Below are 19,811 nucleotides of genomic sequence, written 5' to 3' on the forward strand. Positions count from 1 at the left end.
CCTATCATGTTCAGTTATCTAAGAAAGAATTTTGCAGTGCTTTTTCTCTTTCTCTTAAAGCGTGTACTATCTCATTATTTTAAATTTCAGCTCATTTTTTAGTGTTCATTTTGATGTTTTCATTTGTATGTTAGCATCGTTATTTACTATTAAATTCAGTAAGCACATTTATTCAAATTGAAATGGAAAAATTTCCCTGATGAAATGCTATCATACAAATGGCTTTCTTTCTCTCGGAAATATTGGCCCAAGGGTAATTTTTCACTATAAATCGAAATTTAAATAATGCATATGCCTGATTTTGCATTTATGTATGCACAAACAAAAATTCCTGAATAGTTTTTTTTTTTTTTTTCATATATAATCACTCCAAAAATATAAGCCATATGCTAATAATAATGAAATCCTACTTCATCTATGAGACAGATTGTGGTAGAGTATTTAAATCTTTAAATCACTAATTTTTCAAATAAACTTGAAAGCCTTAGAATTAAATGTAAAAGTCTTCAAAAAGCAACCATAAAAGTCTTCAAGAGGTCAGACGCTATTTTTGTTTTTAAAATTTTAATAGGTTTCAAAACACTGAGAGGAAGTCTAAATGTGGCAATTATGCTACTTAAGATCTTGTTTTTGTTTGTATAACAGTAACAGTATTGGTGGAACATTCATAGTTTGGATATGTATTTTATATAATCACACATAAATTGTTTGTTTCATAGAAGTTTGTTGTTTTGTATTGAATGTTTTAGGATCTCTACAATCAGCCAGAACCTGAAACATGTGAAGAGGCTTCCCCTGTCCCAGATCTTCTTGCTGGTCTCAATTACACTATCGATTCAGAAACAGGTAAGATACTATTGTTATTTGTTTGAACTAACTCTTGAAGTGTGTGGGTATTTTAAAAAGTCAGTGATGTAATCATATAGTATAAATAATGTTGAAACACTCTGACCTGAATAGTATTTGTTGAAGGACAAAATTAAGCACATCCCTTCACTATAAAATAACTTTTTTACATTTAAAAGATGCTATTATTTTATCTAAGTATTGAAATCGCAGAATAATAAAATACTACCAATTATACGAATCATATTTTAAAGTCATTTAATATTTTATTTTAAAGTAAACATTAAACATTAAAATATTACAAAATAAATGCATAATGTGGTTCAAACACGAATGTAATAAAAATGTTAAACAATATTTTTTAAAGTTTAAACTAATTTCAAGATATGCTAAAATTAAGTAATTTCAATATAAATCATGACTTTGATAAGTAATATAAAAAATATTTTCAAAGTCAGAAACATAAAATACATTTAAATGTTTGTAATCTTAATATTTTTGATTCTCCTCTCTACATCTTGCCTATGGCTCATTACTTTTATTAATTTGAAATATAAATTATATTTACAAAGGTGAGGTTTTCGCAACAGACGCGCTTTTTGAAGAAATATCATATAATTTTATCATATTGATTTCTCATAAAATAAAGCATGCTGGGTCGGCATTCCTGCTATTACACCCTTGGTAAAGATGCAGGTGCTTGTTTTCCTACACGGTATTTCATTTAATTTCCTAAAACTGAATGTTGATAAAAGCTTATACATCTTGTGTTGTTTATTGCTGCAAGTCATGGATAGGTATAAAATTTAAATAATTTCTTTTCTTATTTATTTGTGGAATTCTGTCACAATTGTAAAAATATAGTACTTCACTCATTTTTTTTTTTTTTTTTTTTTTTTTTTTTTTTTTTGCTAATTTTAGTTGTAAGGAATTAATATTTTAATTCTTAGAAGAGATTTATTCTATGCCTCGCCTAGAAATAAAAAGTGTTGTTGCATTTCTACAATTGTGTTCAGCAATTGATACTATCTAATCAAACTCAAGTGGGACTTTTGCCATAATATTATTGTTTCTTGTTTCATTGTATTTTATCAATGAAGATGTGATTTTTCAATTTTCCCACTACATTATATTTGAGTGTAACTTTTTCTCCAATTATTCCCCCCCCTCCTCCATTCTTTTTAATATGTTTACCTCATTTTACGATTTTTCTGCACTTTTGATTCCTTTTAAAAAATAAGAATTCAACCACAATGTATACCAAGTATTTATAAACATACATTTTTATTGTCGGGTGATTAAAATTGCTGAGCAAATATAGTTGATTTATTGCTGCTTTTTGAAGAAAACGTTAATATATTTTTAGCTATTTTGGAGCAAAGTTATGCTAGTATTTTTTCCACTTTTGTCTACATATGATAATTTGTATGTTTATTCATTTTAGAAAGGCATATGCAATCATTCTTAATGTTCTTTTAAAAAAGCCCCTTTCTTTGTCATTATTTATAAGTAGTTTTCCCTTCTTATAGGTTATAAAGGTTTTAAAAATAAACCTTTTATTTTTAATGTATGATTTGAAAAAATGTTACTATGTAATATCTCTATAAATAAATACAAGGTGATTCATATTGAATGGAAACGAAAAAATAAATATATATCATACCTGTGAACGCTGTAACTAATTTATTTTGGTAAATTTATCGTGAAACTACAGTTATCCAAGTTTCTATAGATGCTCTATGTATATACCTCTAGTGACACGGTAAATGTTTATGCGGCATTCCAATTCCTACCACACTCGTCATAGAATATCCGCTGCGAATGAATCCAACACGTCAGTTATCTGCTGCTTCAGTTGCTGCACGTCCTGGGGAACAAAAATCACCCCATACAAATAAAAAATAATAATAATAATAACGTAAAGGGAAAGGTAAACGTAAAAATCTTGGGATTTCGGCAGCCAAGAAAGCAATAGGGTATCATTTGACCTGACACAGCCAGTCCAGCGATGGACAATTGTGCATATATTGAGTACGTTGTTATGCCATTGTGTGGAGCACCGTCTTGCTTCAGAATGAAGCCTCTTCCTCTGAGTGAATAATCACATTGAGAATATGTTAGGGTAAAATTGTCTGTTTACGAAACCATCCACCTCTAATTTATGTTGCAAATCCACTCATAAATCTTTAGGCGATGGTTTGGTAATAATGACGGTAGTGAACGTTTTTCCTAGAGCCTTTTATTGGCGATTTCGTACTGGAAGAATTTTTCACTGTTGCTCATGTAAAATTTTAGTTTCAGAATAAATTTGCTTCAGCTAAATAAATCAGTTAAAGGGTACTATGTTATTCATTTTGCCCCATTCAGTATGAATCGTCGTTTGTATTGTTTTTGTCATGACTATATTTTGATTATCTTTCAGTTTCTGTGATAGTCTGTCTTTGTAGGTGAATATGTTATTGAAGAATTCTCAGAACTTACTGATTGCCACAATATTGATGATGAGATTCTTAAAAAAGATGCTAAATTGGTTGAAGCTGGTTTACTTGAAGAAAATGGTACTTTGGGTGCCTTATCTCATGATTCATATTTGCCTTTTGATGAAAACAACGAATTTTGCAATTTTACTGAAGTATTTTCTCCCACTCAACTGACACAGTTATTAAATGAAGATATTTCTGTTGATTCGGATTACTTATCACAAATCGAAGACCTGGAGAAAGAACTTGAACAATTTGAGACTTTGACTGAATCAAGTGGAACTAGCCCTACGGTAAGTATTCTTAAATTTTGTTGCTTGCATATAATCAGAAAGAAGAGTTGTTGGCTAATCAAAAAAAAAAAAAAAAAAAAAAAAATGGGGGGGGGGGTAAATGTTTTTAATATTATTTCAATTGAAATATCGGAAGCTAATTGCGTAGCTGTCAGACTGGTGTGATTCAAATTTTTGTAATGCTCGCATTGCAGCATTTTAATGAGTTAGCTACATTTTTGCAATTCCACCTTTCTACTTGCTTTTGTTTTTTCAAAGCGTCATAATAGTTTATGAAAAATGTTTTATCTTGCCTTTTTTTTATATAAAATAAATTCAGAAACGTATCGTGCAGAACTCCTGCATCCCCAACTTTTTTCATTTTATAAATCTATTCACTTATTCCTTGGGTTTTGGATGTTATATCTAAATCCGCCAACAAACTTTCTTTCAGTGCTTTCATATTAAACAGAAAAACAGAAAAAAAAATGAAGGTTATTTGAGGGAATTTATTGGAGTTTATACAAAAACCGATTTTTTAAAAAACCAGTTTTCGAATTCAATATTTTCTAAAAGCTGGTTTTCGAATTTTTGTCAAAAAAAATAGAATAGGGAAAAATATTTTATTTAATTTATATACAATAACAAAAAACGAAATCAATATCAGAGTCAAAATCAAAATATAAAAAAAATTAAGGATTACATATACATATTGCTTACACAAAATAACGAAAGCACAAACAACAATTTCAAATAATATTTATATTATTTTCACTAATTTTAATTTCTCCTAAGAAAATAGGGTTTTAAAAAACCTAAAATATCCACTGAATGGTGGCTAAGTCTTGTTCTTATTTTGGACACAACATTGCCTCGAAAATTCTCGTTCACTATTTCATTCGCTACTGAGATTGGTTTTATAGTTGTCATGGCATCAAATAACAAATATTTTTTTTGTTCGTTGCCTCAAATAATGAACATTCAGCTTTCAGTGTGTTTGGATTTGTAAGTTTTTCTTCAGGGTTTTCACGAAACTTATGAATGGATTTTTCCATGGCTTCTTTTAAAAAAGCATTACTGTGATGAGTAGTATTCTACGATTTTCTCTTCATCGGAATCGGTTTTCACATAAGAATTAGGAAATATTCTAGACAGTATCTTTCCAGATAACTTAATAATTTTGTTTTTTGAAGCTAAAGAACGTACACTAGATTTCTTCGCTGAGCTAGAAATGTTTTATGGATTTTGCAAATACAGCAGACGAGTTGCTAATTCTAATTGTCTTCTTTCTTGAATTCGTTCTTCTAAAGCATATAATAATTTCAAACTTATTTCAGTGTTTAAATTATTTAGTTCATTTAACAGAAATTTAAATATACCTTTACTTCTTAATTAATTGACATCTCGTTGCCCTAAGCCTTCAGCTGCTTCACGAATAGGTCCCAACCGATAAAATTCGAAATATTTGTTTTTATTTAAAAAGAGGAATATCCAGGCGTTCCGGAAAACCGGTTTTCAAATGTGATAAATTTACTTTAAAAAATCGGTCTTTTAAAAATGGGTTTGAAAAACCGTTAAACCCTAGAATTTATCCTATCCTTCTAGGGATTTATCCCTTCCTGAGTGTTGCAGTTTTCCTTTATCCTAATTTTCTTCTGCTCAAACATGCACATTTGTATAGGATTCTCGATTTTTCTTTTCTTTTCTTTTCCTCTGTAGGATATTTAACTAACGATGGGGATTTATACACACTCATGTCCATAAATTAAGGATAATGCAAGTTCAGGAATAGAAAGAATCAGATGCAAAATAAAAGTGACTTATTTGTAAAGCCTATTTATGAAACAAAAGGTAAAGAGCAAAAAAGATGCTATATTTTTGATATCATTAATAAAATGTTGCTCCCTGGAGCAAATTACAAAAAAAAAAAAAAAAAAAAAACTATTTATATGGTTGGTATGATGATTAATGCATAGTATGTCTCCCAGACGATGCAATACAGTCCGTACAACGCCTAGGCATGCTACCAAATTGTCGATCTGATTTCGGGGACATTTACACCACTCATCAAGCAATGCTCTCCGAAGTTCCGGTAGACATGTAGGAGGTGGTTGATGGGCTGCAACTCGTCGACCAAGCATGCCCCACACATGCTCTACTGGATCAGGGGTGTTTGTGCTCCGGGGAAACCCCGGAATTTCCGGGGATCGTCGTTCAAAAGGAAGTAGGAATAATAATGAATTATTTATTTTGATCTGGGTAATTTTGTTTGCTTTTAAAGCAGAAAACGCAAGGTCAGTGTGTGTGGTGAAAACTTTTCCTTTCTTTCTCCAAAGGCAGTGATAATGCGTGAAAAGGGGGAAAAAACTTCTTTTTTGTTCTTTCCTTATTGCGAGTTATGACTCATTCCCCCGGTTCTCGGACATTCTCTTCTGGATTCTTTTCGGCAAGTAGGCGCGGCAGAAAAAAAAGGGGGAGACTTCGTTCGACCAGATGTGCGATAACGTGACTCTGGGTTCAAAGGTCTTATCTCTACTGGCGTGGCGCCAATAAGTAGAGAAGGGGGATTTTTCGCCGTATTAGCTATTTGTCATTGATCGCTTCGGAACTTTTTTTTCTTCGCTGTGTAAAATTTTCGTTTCATTTATTGATGCACGTGTAAATTTTTCGTTTCGCTTATTGAAATATTTTTTTATTTATGTACGCAAGAGAATTTCATTTAGAAATTTCAGCATATGAAACAGAAATTACCCCTTAAAAATTCATATCTAATTAGTTTTACAGCATTAGATCCAGAGCTAAGAGGTAAAACCAGTACAATATTAGCTTTTGAAAAATTATCATCTTTTATGTCCCATATTTTTAGTGATAATGAAAAGTCAAAAGTAGAAGCTGAAATAAGGTTATACCAGAGTGATATTGATATCACCAAAGAAATGCTCTACACATCTGATGAAAGTGGAAATCAAGTCAAGTGTACAATTGATAAATATTGGTCTAAAGTTTTTAATTTAAAAGATGATTTCACAAATGATTATAAGTATCCTACATTGGCTAAATTGGTCAAAGCCTGCCTTAGCTGCTTCCATGGCCCATTAGTGGAAAGTGCATTCAACTTAATGGATACACTTGTCACTGACTATAGAACCTCTCTTAAGATTGATTCCCTAGATGCAGTGCAGACTATTAAATATGATTTAATGGCTTCTAAAGAAACCTCATGTGAAAAATATGGCTCAAAAAATCCAATGACTGATCCAATTCACAAAGATCTCTTACTGAATATGAACAGAAGTTGGAAAACATATCAAGAGAACTTAAAAACATGTATTTCAGATGAGTCACCTATAAAAGTCTCTGAAAAACCTTCTACATTAGCAGAAAAGCAAACTGCTTCTACCTCTGCATGTGCAGTTCTCGAGGAAATTTCTTCAACTGTAAATGAGGAAAATAAAAGTCAACCTTCCTGCAATTATGAAGTTCACCACAAAAGAAAGACAAGCCCACAAACATCAGAAAATTAAAAAAAAGCAGCAGAAATTAGATAATTTTTCTTAAAAAAATTAATTCAGGTAATTTAAAAGATTTGCATAAAATGTAGTAATGTTTGAAAATTTATGGTTATTAATTTTGCAAAAAAAGTAATTCATTGAACTTTTATAATTAGGTCATTCAATACTTCATAATTGTAATTTTTCATTTCTCCCCCCCCCCTTCTCGAAACTCCAAAATGCCGGTAGTAAGTCCGTAAAAGTTTCAGGGGATTTTTTTGGGTCCCACAAACACCCCTGCTGGATTCAAGTCCGGTGAGAATGCTGGCGAGTCCGTGCGGGTGATATCCTACGATCGTAGGCACGGTGAGGACGGGCGCTGTCATCCATAAATACGACTTCTGTGCTTATAGCGCCCCGAAATAAACGTACATGTTGTTCCAGAATGACGTCCCGATAGATTTGGCCTGTCGTTCCAATTTGAACATGCAGGTCAGTTCTGGAACCCAGAATAATTCCTCCCCAAACAAGCAATTCTGCACCACCGTAACGGTGACGTTCAATGATGTTCTCTTGATGGTAACGGATACCTGGCGCTCTCCATATGAAAGTCCTGGGAGAATCAGACTGCAAGCTAAACCTCTACTAATCGGAAAACATCACACAAGCCCATTGTTGCGGTGTACACAATTTATGCTCTCTACTCCAGGCTAACCGCAGGCCACAGTGAGTTGCAGTAAGTGGAACACATTTGACAGGCCTACGAGCATATAGACCAATCTGCTCTATGTCGTAACTGTCGTATCAGTAGCTGAAGAAAGTTGTCGAGACAGGTCTGATGCTGTGCTCCGTCTGTTTCTTTTGGCAGTACCTGCCAAATACCGGTCCTCATTCGGCTTTGTAACTCGGGGGCGACCTGTGCTGTAACGTCTACTCACATTACCATCATTTTGGAATCGTTGCCAAAGCCTGGAGATGACACTCTGGGCGATTCCAAGTTCCTCGGATGCTTCCAGCTTCCTCAAAGGCCGCATTCCAGACGGCCGATAATTCTACCACGTAAAAAAATCATCCAAATGCGTCCTTTGTGTCATATCTATGCTGTTATTGCCCTGAAAGGCGTATAAAGCGCTTGCAAATAATTTTACTTCTTTCACTGTATTCCTTATACATAACTCTCTTACATTCTCATCATTGTGACGTACTACCGGTGTCATCTGGTGGCTTCCTGCAATTTGCATATTATTGCAATTGGGAATTGCATTAAAGTGCAATTTGGGAACAATGCGTCATTTCAAATGTATTTTCATCAAATCAATAATTTATACGTTGTTGTGATCAGAAGGCAGAAACACGCTATCAGTATTACTTCTGAGTTTCATATATAAGTAGGAATACGCCATAGTAATCGGAAATGCTCGGAAAAGGAAGATGTGTGTAGTCATTTTACGGGTGATATATGTATTTTAGAGTTCGATTTCTGCGTGACTCTGAATTATCCTTAATTTATGTACATGAGTGTACATTCCCTCATCAATCTGGTTCTTTTTCATCAATTTTATAAATCAAGACTAGAATTTCAACAAGATAGTCTTTAAGGCTCTCTTTGCTAGAAATAGGGGGTTTGAAAAATTAAAGCTTGATTTATATATGCTGTATGTTTCATCCTTTTCACGCAACCTGTGAGATGGAGGGTAAGCTTGCATAAGAACGAGAGCTTGGGATTGCATCTCCCTACTGGCAGTTCCCCACCGCCATCACCACCAATTATGTAATTTTAAAAACGGATGTAAAATAATTATTCAAATTAATAATAGAGAACAATCAATTTTGCGATTTAAATAATTAGTTTATTATTTTTATGATCTTTCTTCTGAACAATCATACTTTGCCTAGAAGTTATTAAAGTTGTAGCCATCTTAAAATGAGAATCAAATGACCTTAGCATTGTATCTGCGATTAAGTGACTAATCAGTGCAATTTTTTTAGAGAGAAATCATATGAATAAGAAATTAATTTTAAGAAATCTGAATTGAGTACTTTTTTTAAAAAATTTGTACAGCTGTGATACATCTGCTTTTATAATTACGTAAAGAATAAAAAAAAAAAATCCAAGAGAGGGATTAAATTTATAGATCTCTCACCTTTACAAATGAAGCTTTTAACAGCTAAGCCACGAATTGTGTGTAAAAGGTAATCTAAACAGGTTTGAATTTTTCTTTAGGAAAATTAACTGCAATGTGTGCTTCACAAATTACACTTGTTGAAATCCTGTTTAGGATATACGCAGGTGATGATAGTTGGTCGAATTAATGAGGAAGCATGCATAGATCCCATTGTTACAAAGGTACTTTCAACCATGCAGAAATCGTCAAATGAGAAGCAGAGTTTAAAAAAGTTTTATGGTAGAAAATTCCCCCCTGCATGAAATTTGAAAAGAACAATAAAGAAAATATAGAAATAATCAATATTAAATTTAAAAAGTATTTAAAAATTATTGTAGATAAATTTGAATGTTTTTTTCTTCTTTCAAAATTGTTTTTTGGGTAATTTTTATTTCAAACTATAGTAAAGTCTGGAAGAAGGCAGTGCAGAAGGAATTCTTGCACCCCCAGTATTATTCTGCATAATAATGAAAAACAGTCTCTGTCTTTAGGAGAGAAAAAAAGCATAGGTGGTTTTAATAACTAAATTTCTTAAAGAATTTCAGATACAGTAGTTGGTGCCACAGGTTGTCTTTTTAGAATGACACGTGGCAAGTTTGTAAGAATGCAGATTTTAATGAACATCTATAAGTGCATTCACAATGAAAAGCACTACAGTAGACTTAATGATAACTATAATGCTGTAAAAGAAATATATAATACTTTCAAATTAATTTATGTTTTGAAAATAATTTCCTAATTGCTTGAACTCCGTCTTCATTGTAACTTGAAAACGTCTGAGTTGCACATGCTATTTTTTGCCCCAGAAATCAAAAGACTAAGAGTGTAAATTCTTCTATAAAACTACTTTCACACACTTCCAAATACTTTCTTGCGTTCTCTTCTTCTCGCTTTCTGTCTCCCTTTTTGGTACATTGCATTATGTTTGTCATGGCTTGGGCAAAAACGTTTCGACAAAAGCTAAAAAATGGATATTTCATTGAAATCACGAAGAATAAAGTTGTTAAAGAAATCAATGACTGTTTTTTCAAAACACGTATATCTGCATCATATTCAATGGATACAAAGAGAAAGTAATTTAAATATCAAAATATTTGGTCTCAAGATTTTGAAAACTTTGTTTTTCAGAGTTTCTCTTCCCTTGCTTAAAAAAAAAAAAAAGAATTGTGTATGTAATTATGATTATTCAAAAGATATAGAATTCTGTCCAAAATTGTAGACCAGTATCAAATTTTGGACATAATTGTGTTTGATCTCTACATTCTTGTCGATTTGATAGCCACATGAATATCTAGGAAGAGTTTATTCATCTTTTCGTTCGAAATAAAACTACAACCGAAGATTTTATTTTAAATAATTTTTATTAATACCATTAAATAATAGTATCATTATTCCTATATATATATATATATATAATATATATATTTAGCTTACAAATTTCATTGAATTTATTTTAATGTTTTATAGTAGTTGTCCAAATCCTTATGGTCAAGACTAATGGAGACTGCAAAAACTAATTTTAAAAAATTTATTTTTAGTTCTTAGTAAAATAATTAAAAAATTAATTAAAATTTATTAATAAAATAGTTTTTAAACTATTCAAAATTAAATATAAGAGATTTATTTCAGAAATAATTTTGAAATTATTATATCGCAATATTGTTAAGTCACATTTTTTCTGTTTATCTAACAAGCATTTCGTTCAGTTATAATTATATATAGTTAACATTTAAAAATATATATTTAGCGTAATTTTTTACCTCAATACAGCATATATTAACATCATTCTAAAATATTCTGTTATTTCCTGATCCCATTCCACTTTTTCTATTTAATTAATGCAACAGAAAACTCTATAAAAATGCTTTCGTCAACAGTTCCTATGCTCTGAGTGAAGGGATAAAAAATTACTGATCTAAACAAATTTTTCTAAAAGATCCTTATGATTCCCTTGTCTGTTGTAGACACGTGTAAGAAGTCCCTATCAAAATGTCACAGTATATAATCACAGGGGTAAAGTTTTCATGAGCTTTTCCTCATTTCGCTCGCTCACTCACTCACTCACTCGCGCGCACGCACGCACGCACGCACACACACACACACACACACACACACACATTCAGATCAAAATTAAAGATGATTTCACAATATTTAACTGCAGTAGAGTACTGCAATTAAATATTGTTTAGTAATCGATTTTTTGAAATTTTAAATTTAAAAAAAATAATAATCTGTAACAAGAGTGGAGTAATTGTTTTCCGGAATTTGTGCTTTTTCTAATCTGGAATTTTTGAATTTTTTCCAATGTTAAAATACTGTTCAAATATAAATTATGATAAGGTTTCCAAACTTGATGTTTGAATGAATCTTCCCGATAATTTAAATTGTCACAGAGGCATCTAAAATTATCATGCATTTTAGAAAGGTCACAGGGAAGAATTTGAATATATTTTCAAAGTAGTATTTAAGAATGAGTTGATTTTCTGTAATAAATACTGTGGCTTGAATCCTGATGTAGATGAAGCAATCATTGTCATTATTCTTAAGGAAATTGCCTCTCATTTCGTCATTGAAATGACCAGTCAAATTTTATTTCGAATGTTTGTCCTTGATTTCAATATTTATCTTATTTTCTATTATATTTGGTTACCATATGACCCGGAAGGCTATTTGAGCGATTGAAATATTAAAATAAAGCTCAAGTTGAAAAAAATTTCTTGTTTAATGTTATTTTCCTTCAGTTTTGAAATAATATGTATGCTATTTTGGGACAGATCTCATAAATTTGATCCATAGTTAGATGACGAGGAGGACACTTCAGCCATTATCCCTATCTTCAAACTTTTTCTCCTCATTAGCAGAAAGTCTTGGCAGTCGGTAGCGTATGCATAAATGGGGCTCAGTAGCATAAGCGGCTTCGAACTTGGAACAATACTATTATAAATTAATGTTTTACTGATTCAAAAGAAATCTTAGGCACGCATAAAAACTACAGAACTTCCATTGCTGTTTTGGGCTCCGCCTATGCGCTCCTGTCTCCTGGTCTCTTTCATATGCATCACGGATGCATGCATAAATATCAAAATGTATTTCATTTTGCACACCTTATATAAGAAACAGTGTCTATTTCTTCTTAGAGCTAGTTCCAAAGATATCAAAACTGGAGTTTTATGTATATATATATTTTTATACTTAAAATTTGAATAAATAAGAAATGAAAGATAATTATTGGTAAATATAAAATCAATAAACAATATTATGCTGTTAAAATACTGCATTTTATTGTTATAATTTTTCTTAAATAATTACTAAATTAATATTAAAAATACATAATATTTAAAATATATAATAATATAATTATCTTATAGTTCCATGATTTTTTTAATTGTTCAGTTGATGTTGAACAGTAAAAGCAATCTATTTATGAATGTTGAGCTATCGCAAAAACGTATTTGCAACCTGATTGGCGTTGTTCTGAAAATTTAAAAGCTGTTGAAATCCTCAATTGGATGAGTAAAAAGAAAGTTATGAACCTAATAATGAAATTTCAATAGTCGCAGATGGCGCCACGAGACAGTGCTTCTAACACTGAAGTTCGCGAGGTAAAAAATACTATCGTTATACTATACAGAGTTAAGATCGAGTGCATTTCTACTCTGACTTTTGAGTGAAGGTTAAAGTTTTTGAAGTTCCATATTGTTAAGTTTTTTTATGTTTTGCAAGTTTTTAATATTCAATATTAGTTGTGATAATTTTTCTGCATTATGAAATTAATCAAAGGGGGCAATCATTACACACATGCGGATTGAATTTGGAAGCGGATAGACAAATCATAAAAATAAATATAAAGTCATTTTTAAAATAGGAGGATAAGGTAGGTAAAATGACTATAAAATTAACGCATTTTCAATTTTGACAAACTGCACTTCTTAAACTATGTTAATTTGCATAACACTATCTGAGAGTTACAGCACTTTTTTTGTTGTTGTTGTTTACTTCTTTAAAAGATTTTACTGAGAATAAATTGAATGTTTTCTACTCGTCCATTGCTCCGAAATACGAACACACAATTTTTCAAGCAATCAATTACTGTCCCTAAGACATTGTTTAAATTGAAGTTTACTAGATCACACCACTTCACAATTATTAAAAGAAATGTTGAAGTTATAGATTCTGAAAAAAAGACACACACTGGATTTGATAGCCAAATGAGGTTGTGAAAAATCTTATCAGTCACAATTTTTAATTTTTTTTTTTAATTCTTAAATAAAGATGCCAATATCTTTCAAAACCATATAATAGGGTCACTACAACTTCTACTTCCTGAGATGTCTGGTAGCAGCTCTCGTAAAACCCAAAAGGTTTGTGATAGCGAATCAAAATGTACTTTAGGATCTAAAAAATCAGCCAAATTCATTTTTACTGAATATTATAAGTAAAAAATATATGCCTTGATTTTTTTTAAAATTATTAAAATTTTATTATAAAATTTGCTGTATTAATTGCTGTATTAAATTAAACATAAACTTGTAAGTAAACCAAATTTATCTTTAGATTCCTCTTATCGACAGTAAAAAGATAACTTTGTATATTTTTTTAAATAAATACATAAATGGTTTGAGTTCTATTAACTAATATAAAGTAACTCAAAAGTAAGTAACAATGGTTTCAACTTGAAAACATATCAAAAGTATTTTATGGTGATAATTTTATCATAAATACTTCCCACTGTTAGTGTGGTGTGGAAATTCTGGCTCAAGTTCATCCTTGTTCACGATGGCAAATAGCCCTCGTGTTATTTCAAAATAAGGATGTAATGGATTAGTACTTTTGAACTAAAAATTAATGTAAGAATTTCAGAGAAAAGTGGTAGCTTTCACCTGAGACAAACCCCGGAAGTAGAAATCTGCTTTTGTTCGTGACGCTTCAATTCTTGATTGGAGAAGGAGGCGAATCTTGTTATATTCGGTCCAGTAATTTTGATGTCACTTCGATAGGCGAGAATTTTCTTACGCTATTATTTTAATGCCTTCTGCTAATATGTACTGAACTTAATTTAGCTGATTGATGAAATTGGTATGTTTTGAAGCATTTAAAGTAATTAAAATTAAAACTTTTTTAAATCTCAATATTTTGTTGGAGAAGTGGACATTTTGCCTTTAGATTACGAAGTTCTTTTATCTGAATGTCATTAATGTTATCGTTATTATTTATAAAACCATCTTTCATTGGATTATAGAAATGAAGAAAAATTCTAGTTTCAAATGATTAAATTATCTCTTGAAGTATATTTTGCTACTTTCAAATTTGTAGATTACGAAACAAATAAGAAAATATTAAGTTCTTCGTGCATTTGTCTTAGTTATCTGAATAGTATCTTTTATTACTTACTGTTGTCCGGAATAGTATTTATGCCTTAAATTTATGAATGAAAATTAGCTTTTGTAAAGCTTTAGAAATTTTATAGCATTATGTGAAAAAACACATAAATTGGAACAATCTTAGGACCGTAAACTTGAATACCGATTTGCCAGAATTTGGCATTGTGAATTAATTGCTAGTGAGAAACTTAAAATGCTTTTCAAGAATACAGGACGTGATGTAGAACACTGTTGTACCAAACTTTAATAGAAGAGGGGCAAAACTCTATTTTTGAATACCCGAAATACCATTGAAAATAATCGCATTAATTTTTTATAACACAATATCTTATTATTTATTTATACTTTATTTATGCAACACTGATGGATGTATTCTATAAAATATTTGTCATCACAATTCATATTTTAACATAATACTTTTTCCCAGATTATATGTAAAAATGAAATTTATTATGTAAAAGGAGTTGGTAAAGTAAGTATTCTTTAATATCGCTAAAAGTCGGATTTACGAATCTGTTACCTTGTGACTGTAACAGAAGTACCTACTGTAATGGAAGGTACTATCGCGATGATTCGTTTGTATTTTGCAGGCTAAATGGATTTCAAAAGAAACACCAATTGCAAAATAAGTAACGACAAATTGTTATGAACTAATGGTCCAAAAACACATCAACAAATTTCTCATGTATGCTGTTTTGAATTTTCAGTGGACTAGATTTGTTGTAACCCATTTTATTTCGGTCTAGCATTTACATTTCTTTCTTTCTTTCTTTTTTTTTTTTCGCATTAAACATATTTGTCTATTTTTCATTTTTTTCAAATGCATTTATCGTAAGTTAAAAGCATATTTTGGTAACAAATACCGTTTTTTCATTTGTGAAGATCAGTTTCATAATAAACTGACTAAAAATGTTGCGGAACTAATATTTATCAAACTAGATCTCTGAATACCCATATCTGGATTTCTGAATCGAAAGCAAAAAGAAAAGAAAAAGGAAGAAACTAATTGGAATGTTGCATCCGATTCGTATTTTATTGAGATTGCGATCTTTTTTCAAGTTACTTTCAAGGAGCATCGCTAGATAGTCCGTATGTTGGGAAAAATATTGCATTTTCTGGCTTATCATTTCCCCGTATCGTCCCGTTGCTTCCTCATTTTCTTCGGTTTAGTTGAATGCAGCTTCTTCGTTGATTTCCAACTGATTGCATTAATATCATAGTTCACGGTGTAAGACGAATGTATTTAGTTCAGGACCTATTATATGGAGATCATCAGGTAACCGTATGTCGTTGAGGCAAAAATTGCTGACTCAGGCAACTTGATGTTGCATTGTTCTCTTTGGTTTAGATTTAGAAATTGGCATTCTCTCTCTGAATCTGGGCTACACAAAGCAATGAGATGGCTCTCATCTTCCGTTTCTGAATGAGAAAGGTGAGGGTGTCATAATTTGAGAAAAATACTTAGTTTATAGCACGAAAGAATATTTGCTTCGGAAAAGAAGCTAAGATTTAATATTTTTCCATTATATCTAGAATTTATTCATTTATAAATATACTCATTTAAAAAAAACATAGATTCTATTCTTAAAAATTATTTTTATGTATTCTAACAGAAAGGCAAAATTACTGAAATGTTTCTTAATTTATTGTAGAATTCCATTGAAAATAAAGCTGATGCTGAATAATATTCAAATCTATCACTTTTTGGACAACATTTATGAAATCTTCAGTAACTGGGTAATTAAGGACTAGGGAATTATTCGTTCTATTATTGGTGGAACATTTCTTATCACCAAGAGCAAGAGTAATTCATCTAGCTAGTAAAATGTATACTATTGCATAAAAAAGTATGTGGACATAGTTCTTTTTTGATTAAAACCTGATTCAAAAGCCATATATAATGTTAAGAAAGTGTTGAAAACGGTACACAAACTTAAAGAAGGGACTCGTACATACCCCTTGAAGATCTATAATGGTTCCGTTTTGCAAATTAACATGACAGTTAACAGCATACAAATACTTATTACTTTCACGTATACGAAGTAGGACCAGTTAGAGTAATTACGAACAGTGGCTATAGTCGCACCAATGAAGACTTTGCGAACTGTGGAACTTATGCCTTCTTTAAAGCATTCTAGAGGAAGACGAGCAACACTTTCCCCCATTTTATTTTCTCAAGTTTTTACTTTAGTTGCTACCGTTTGAAAAAAAAAAATGAAAACCAAACTTCCTGAAGTTTCATTATTCATTCCCTGCATCGATTATTTGCATAGTAAGTAACGGAAGTTATATATTTCTTGGATCTGAAGAATATAACGGTTACGAGTATACTTCAGTTTCTACTTTAAGATATAATATAGTCCTTTAAAATAGTATTGTGTTTTTAATTACCTTTGACAATCTTCATCGTCGGGAATTAGGAACAAGGTTTTAATGTAATAAGAACTTATATTTTTCATGCATTTTGAATTATCTATTATATAATAGGAAATGATCTTAAGTCTTGGAACACAGTAGTAACCTGTACCGCCAATAATATTTATTATTTTATGGCAAATTAATAACTGATATTTTTTAAAAATCTCCCATATGATGTGCATACGAATATTACCATAAAAAAACTCCGAGGTTTTGATAAAAAAAAATTTTTTAATTCAATCATAAAATTAGGTTAATGTTATATATATGTACTTAAAGGTTAATTTATCAAGATTTTTACCATAGACTAGATTTCAATATGTGCCCCGTTTGTGGCACGGCACACATCCAAATGGTATTCAGTTCCTTCCCATGCCCTAGCCAGCATGTGTGGAGTGATGTTTGCCACACAAGAGATTATCCTTTGCCTGAGATGCTTTACGTCCTGAATTTTATCAGCGTAAATAAGATTCTTGACTTGTCCCCAGAAAAAAAAAAAAAAAAAAAATTAATGTGCTTAGATCCGGGCTCTTTGGAAGCCAAGGCAGGGTGCTTAGCGTCATGAAAGTGCTTAAATTTGAAAACCAATTTTAAGCACCTTAAAAGAGCTTAATTTTCAGAAAAGGTCTTTAAAAAGTGCTTAATTTTTTCGTGAAGACGAAGATAGCTTTTCATTTTGTTTTGTTTCTCCACAAGTTAAATATGATAATTCGGAATCATGGTCGTAAAGGTTTTGATGTTTCAAAAAAGAAAACCAACAAAAGGAAAGAATTCGCAGAAGTATTGCAGGCCTTCCAGCACATAATAAGATGGCGCTTAATGATTCTTTTTCTTTCTTTTCTTTTTTTCCCTTCTTTTTTTTAAAAATTATTATTTGTTCCCTTTTACTTCAACAATGTGTATTGCTATTTACTAAGATACTGGAATAGTTATCTGGAAGGTTCCGTACGAAATGGGTACTATGCCATACTTATTGCTAATCGATAAACATTCCGATTTCAATTTTTAATGTTTTAGATGTAGAAGAATTTATTTAAGTTATGCTTGGTAAGTATATATTAAAACTTTTATGTGTTGTTAAAGAAGAATATGCGATATGGCCCAATCAACGGGAAATATGAAAATAGCAGGATGAATTCGATGCGTCAAAACGATATATCGAACATGGAAAAAGCTGCTTTTTAAAAACACTAACATGTTCTATCAGTATTCTCATAAATATATCGTTTTTGAGCAATCGCTTGAACGACCTACTACAGGTATTCAACTGTACTATATTGAATTGTAATTAATTGCGGTATGTAATTACGTTAGTCAATTGCGTAAAATCTAGTATGATGAAAATTTAACTTGAAGCCTTAAATTTTCAATGGTCGTGATATCTTTCACGGTATTTTTTGAACGTCCCATCCATTTCAACAGTTTTATTTGTTGGACTAATCTTGCTAAATTTGTTTGATTAAAAAAAAAAGAAAAGAAAAGAAACTGTTGGATCTGGTACTTAAATACTTTTAAAAAAAATTTAAAAAAAAAAGTTTTTTTTTTTTTTTCAGGGTTTAGGTACCGTCATTTTATAATGATTTTTTTTTTCTTTTTATAACTCTTATAGAAATTTTTCCTCAATGAAATCTCTCTTTATATATAAGTCTTGTCCTAAGCAACGTTTAGCATAAAGCCATTGAAGTAGGAGCATGAAATTAGAGAAGTTATTTTTTGGGCATTACAGGCACACTAAGAACGGATTTCTCAAATTTTTAATTCGAGATTTAATTAAAAAAATAGAATTTTAATGTATTTTCATCATAACATCAACGCATATTATCGCATAGAAATTATTTTAACACGGTTTAAAGGTTAAAAAAGAATAGCTTTTGAATAATAAAAAAATTGTTTGGTTGAATGTAATTTTTAAAAAAATAATTTCTGAGAAATTAGTTTTGGACACTGTTTCTAACAAATATTTTTATTAGAAGGAAATTCAGAATGATATTGCTTCTTCGAATCGTTGAATCTCATTATTCTGCAGCTGTTAAAATGATAGTAAAAGGGCTGAAAAAAAGGATAGTACAAGTGCTTTTATTTAAATTTGAAGGACCTTTTTACTTTCTCGTATACAAAATTTAGAGAAAATATTACAATCGTCGAGATTATAACGAATCTCCACATTTCATACCTCCTTGAATTCGAAAACGTCTGCCTGTGACAAAGATGACACTTTGAGTTAGATGGATGAAATTTGGTATACAGTCTCCACGATTTCGATCAAATTTTCAGCAACATCCATTTAGAGGAAGTATGTCCGAATATTCAAATATAAGTTAGCATGATAACTACAAAGCGAAGAGGACTAGATGGTTAAAATTTGGTACACAGATTTAATATCTATTGTCTAACCATCTAAAATCAAATTTCAAATCCTACAAGGGGTTCACAGCATGTCGGTCTGTATTTTCAGAAATATGTAAATGCGATATCTCAAAAATGTAGTGACATAAATATATCAAATTTGGCATGTAATTTTGTGAATCTAAGTGTAGTTTTGAATCAAATTTATGTTTTAATCAATTAAGAAGAATGCGTCCAGAACCCGCTTTTCAGATGCTTTCAACCGCATGCCAGAGATGAATCCCAAAACATTTGCCGACGATCACACGATAAAAATATTTCATTCTCGCCGTAACTACTATCCAATGCCACACAAGACATTTCCAGGCAAAATGCGAGAAAGTTTTGGGGAGACGCTTTGGCTGACTTATTT

General features: G+C 31.0%; 1 protein-coding gene across 3 annotated transcripts in view; it reads left to right on the plus strand.

Annotated features, from left to right (window-relative positions):
• The window catches only part of LOC129958380 (nuclear factor erythroid 2-related factor 2-like), a 125,360-nt gene that overhangs the window by 68,622 nt on the left and 36,927 nt on the right, over window positions 1-19,811 (plus strand). For all 3 annotated transcript variants that reach the window (XM_056070839.1, XM_056070838.1, XM_056070840.1), the window contains 2 exons: window positions 750-846; window positions 3,294-3,619. In XM_056070839.1, the coding sequence (XP_055926814.1) occupies window positions 750-846; window positions 3,294-3,619 (423 nt within the window). The remainder of the gene's footprint in view (window positions 1-749; window positions 847-3,293; window positions 3,620-19,811) is intronic.

Source organism: Argiope bruennichi, chromosome X1 (genome assembly GCF_947563725.1).
Source record: "Argiope bruennichi chromosome X1, qqArgBrue1.1, whole genome shotgun sequence".
Lineage (NCBI taxonomy): Eukaryota > Metazoa > Arthropoda > Arachnida > Araneae > Araneidae > Argiope > Argiope bruennichi.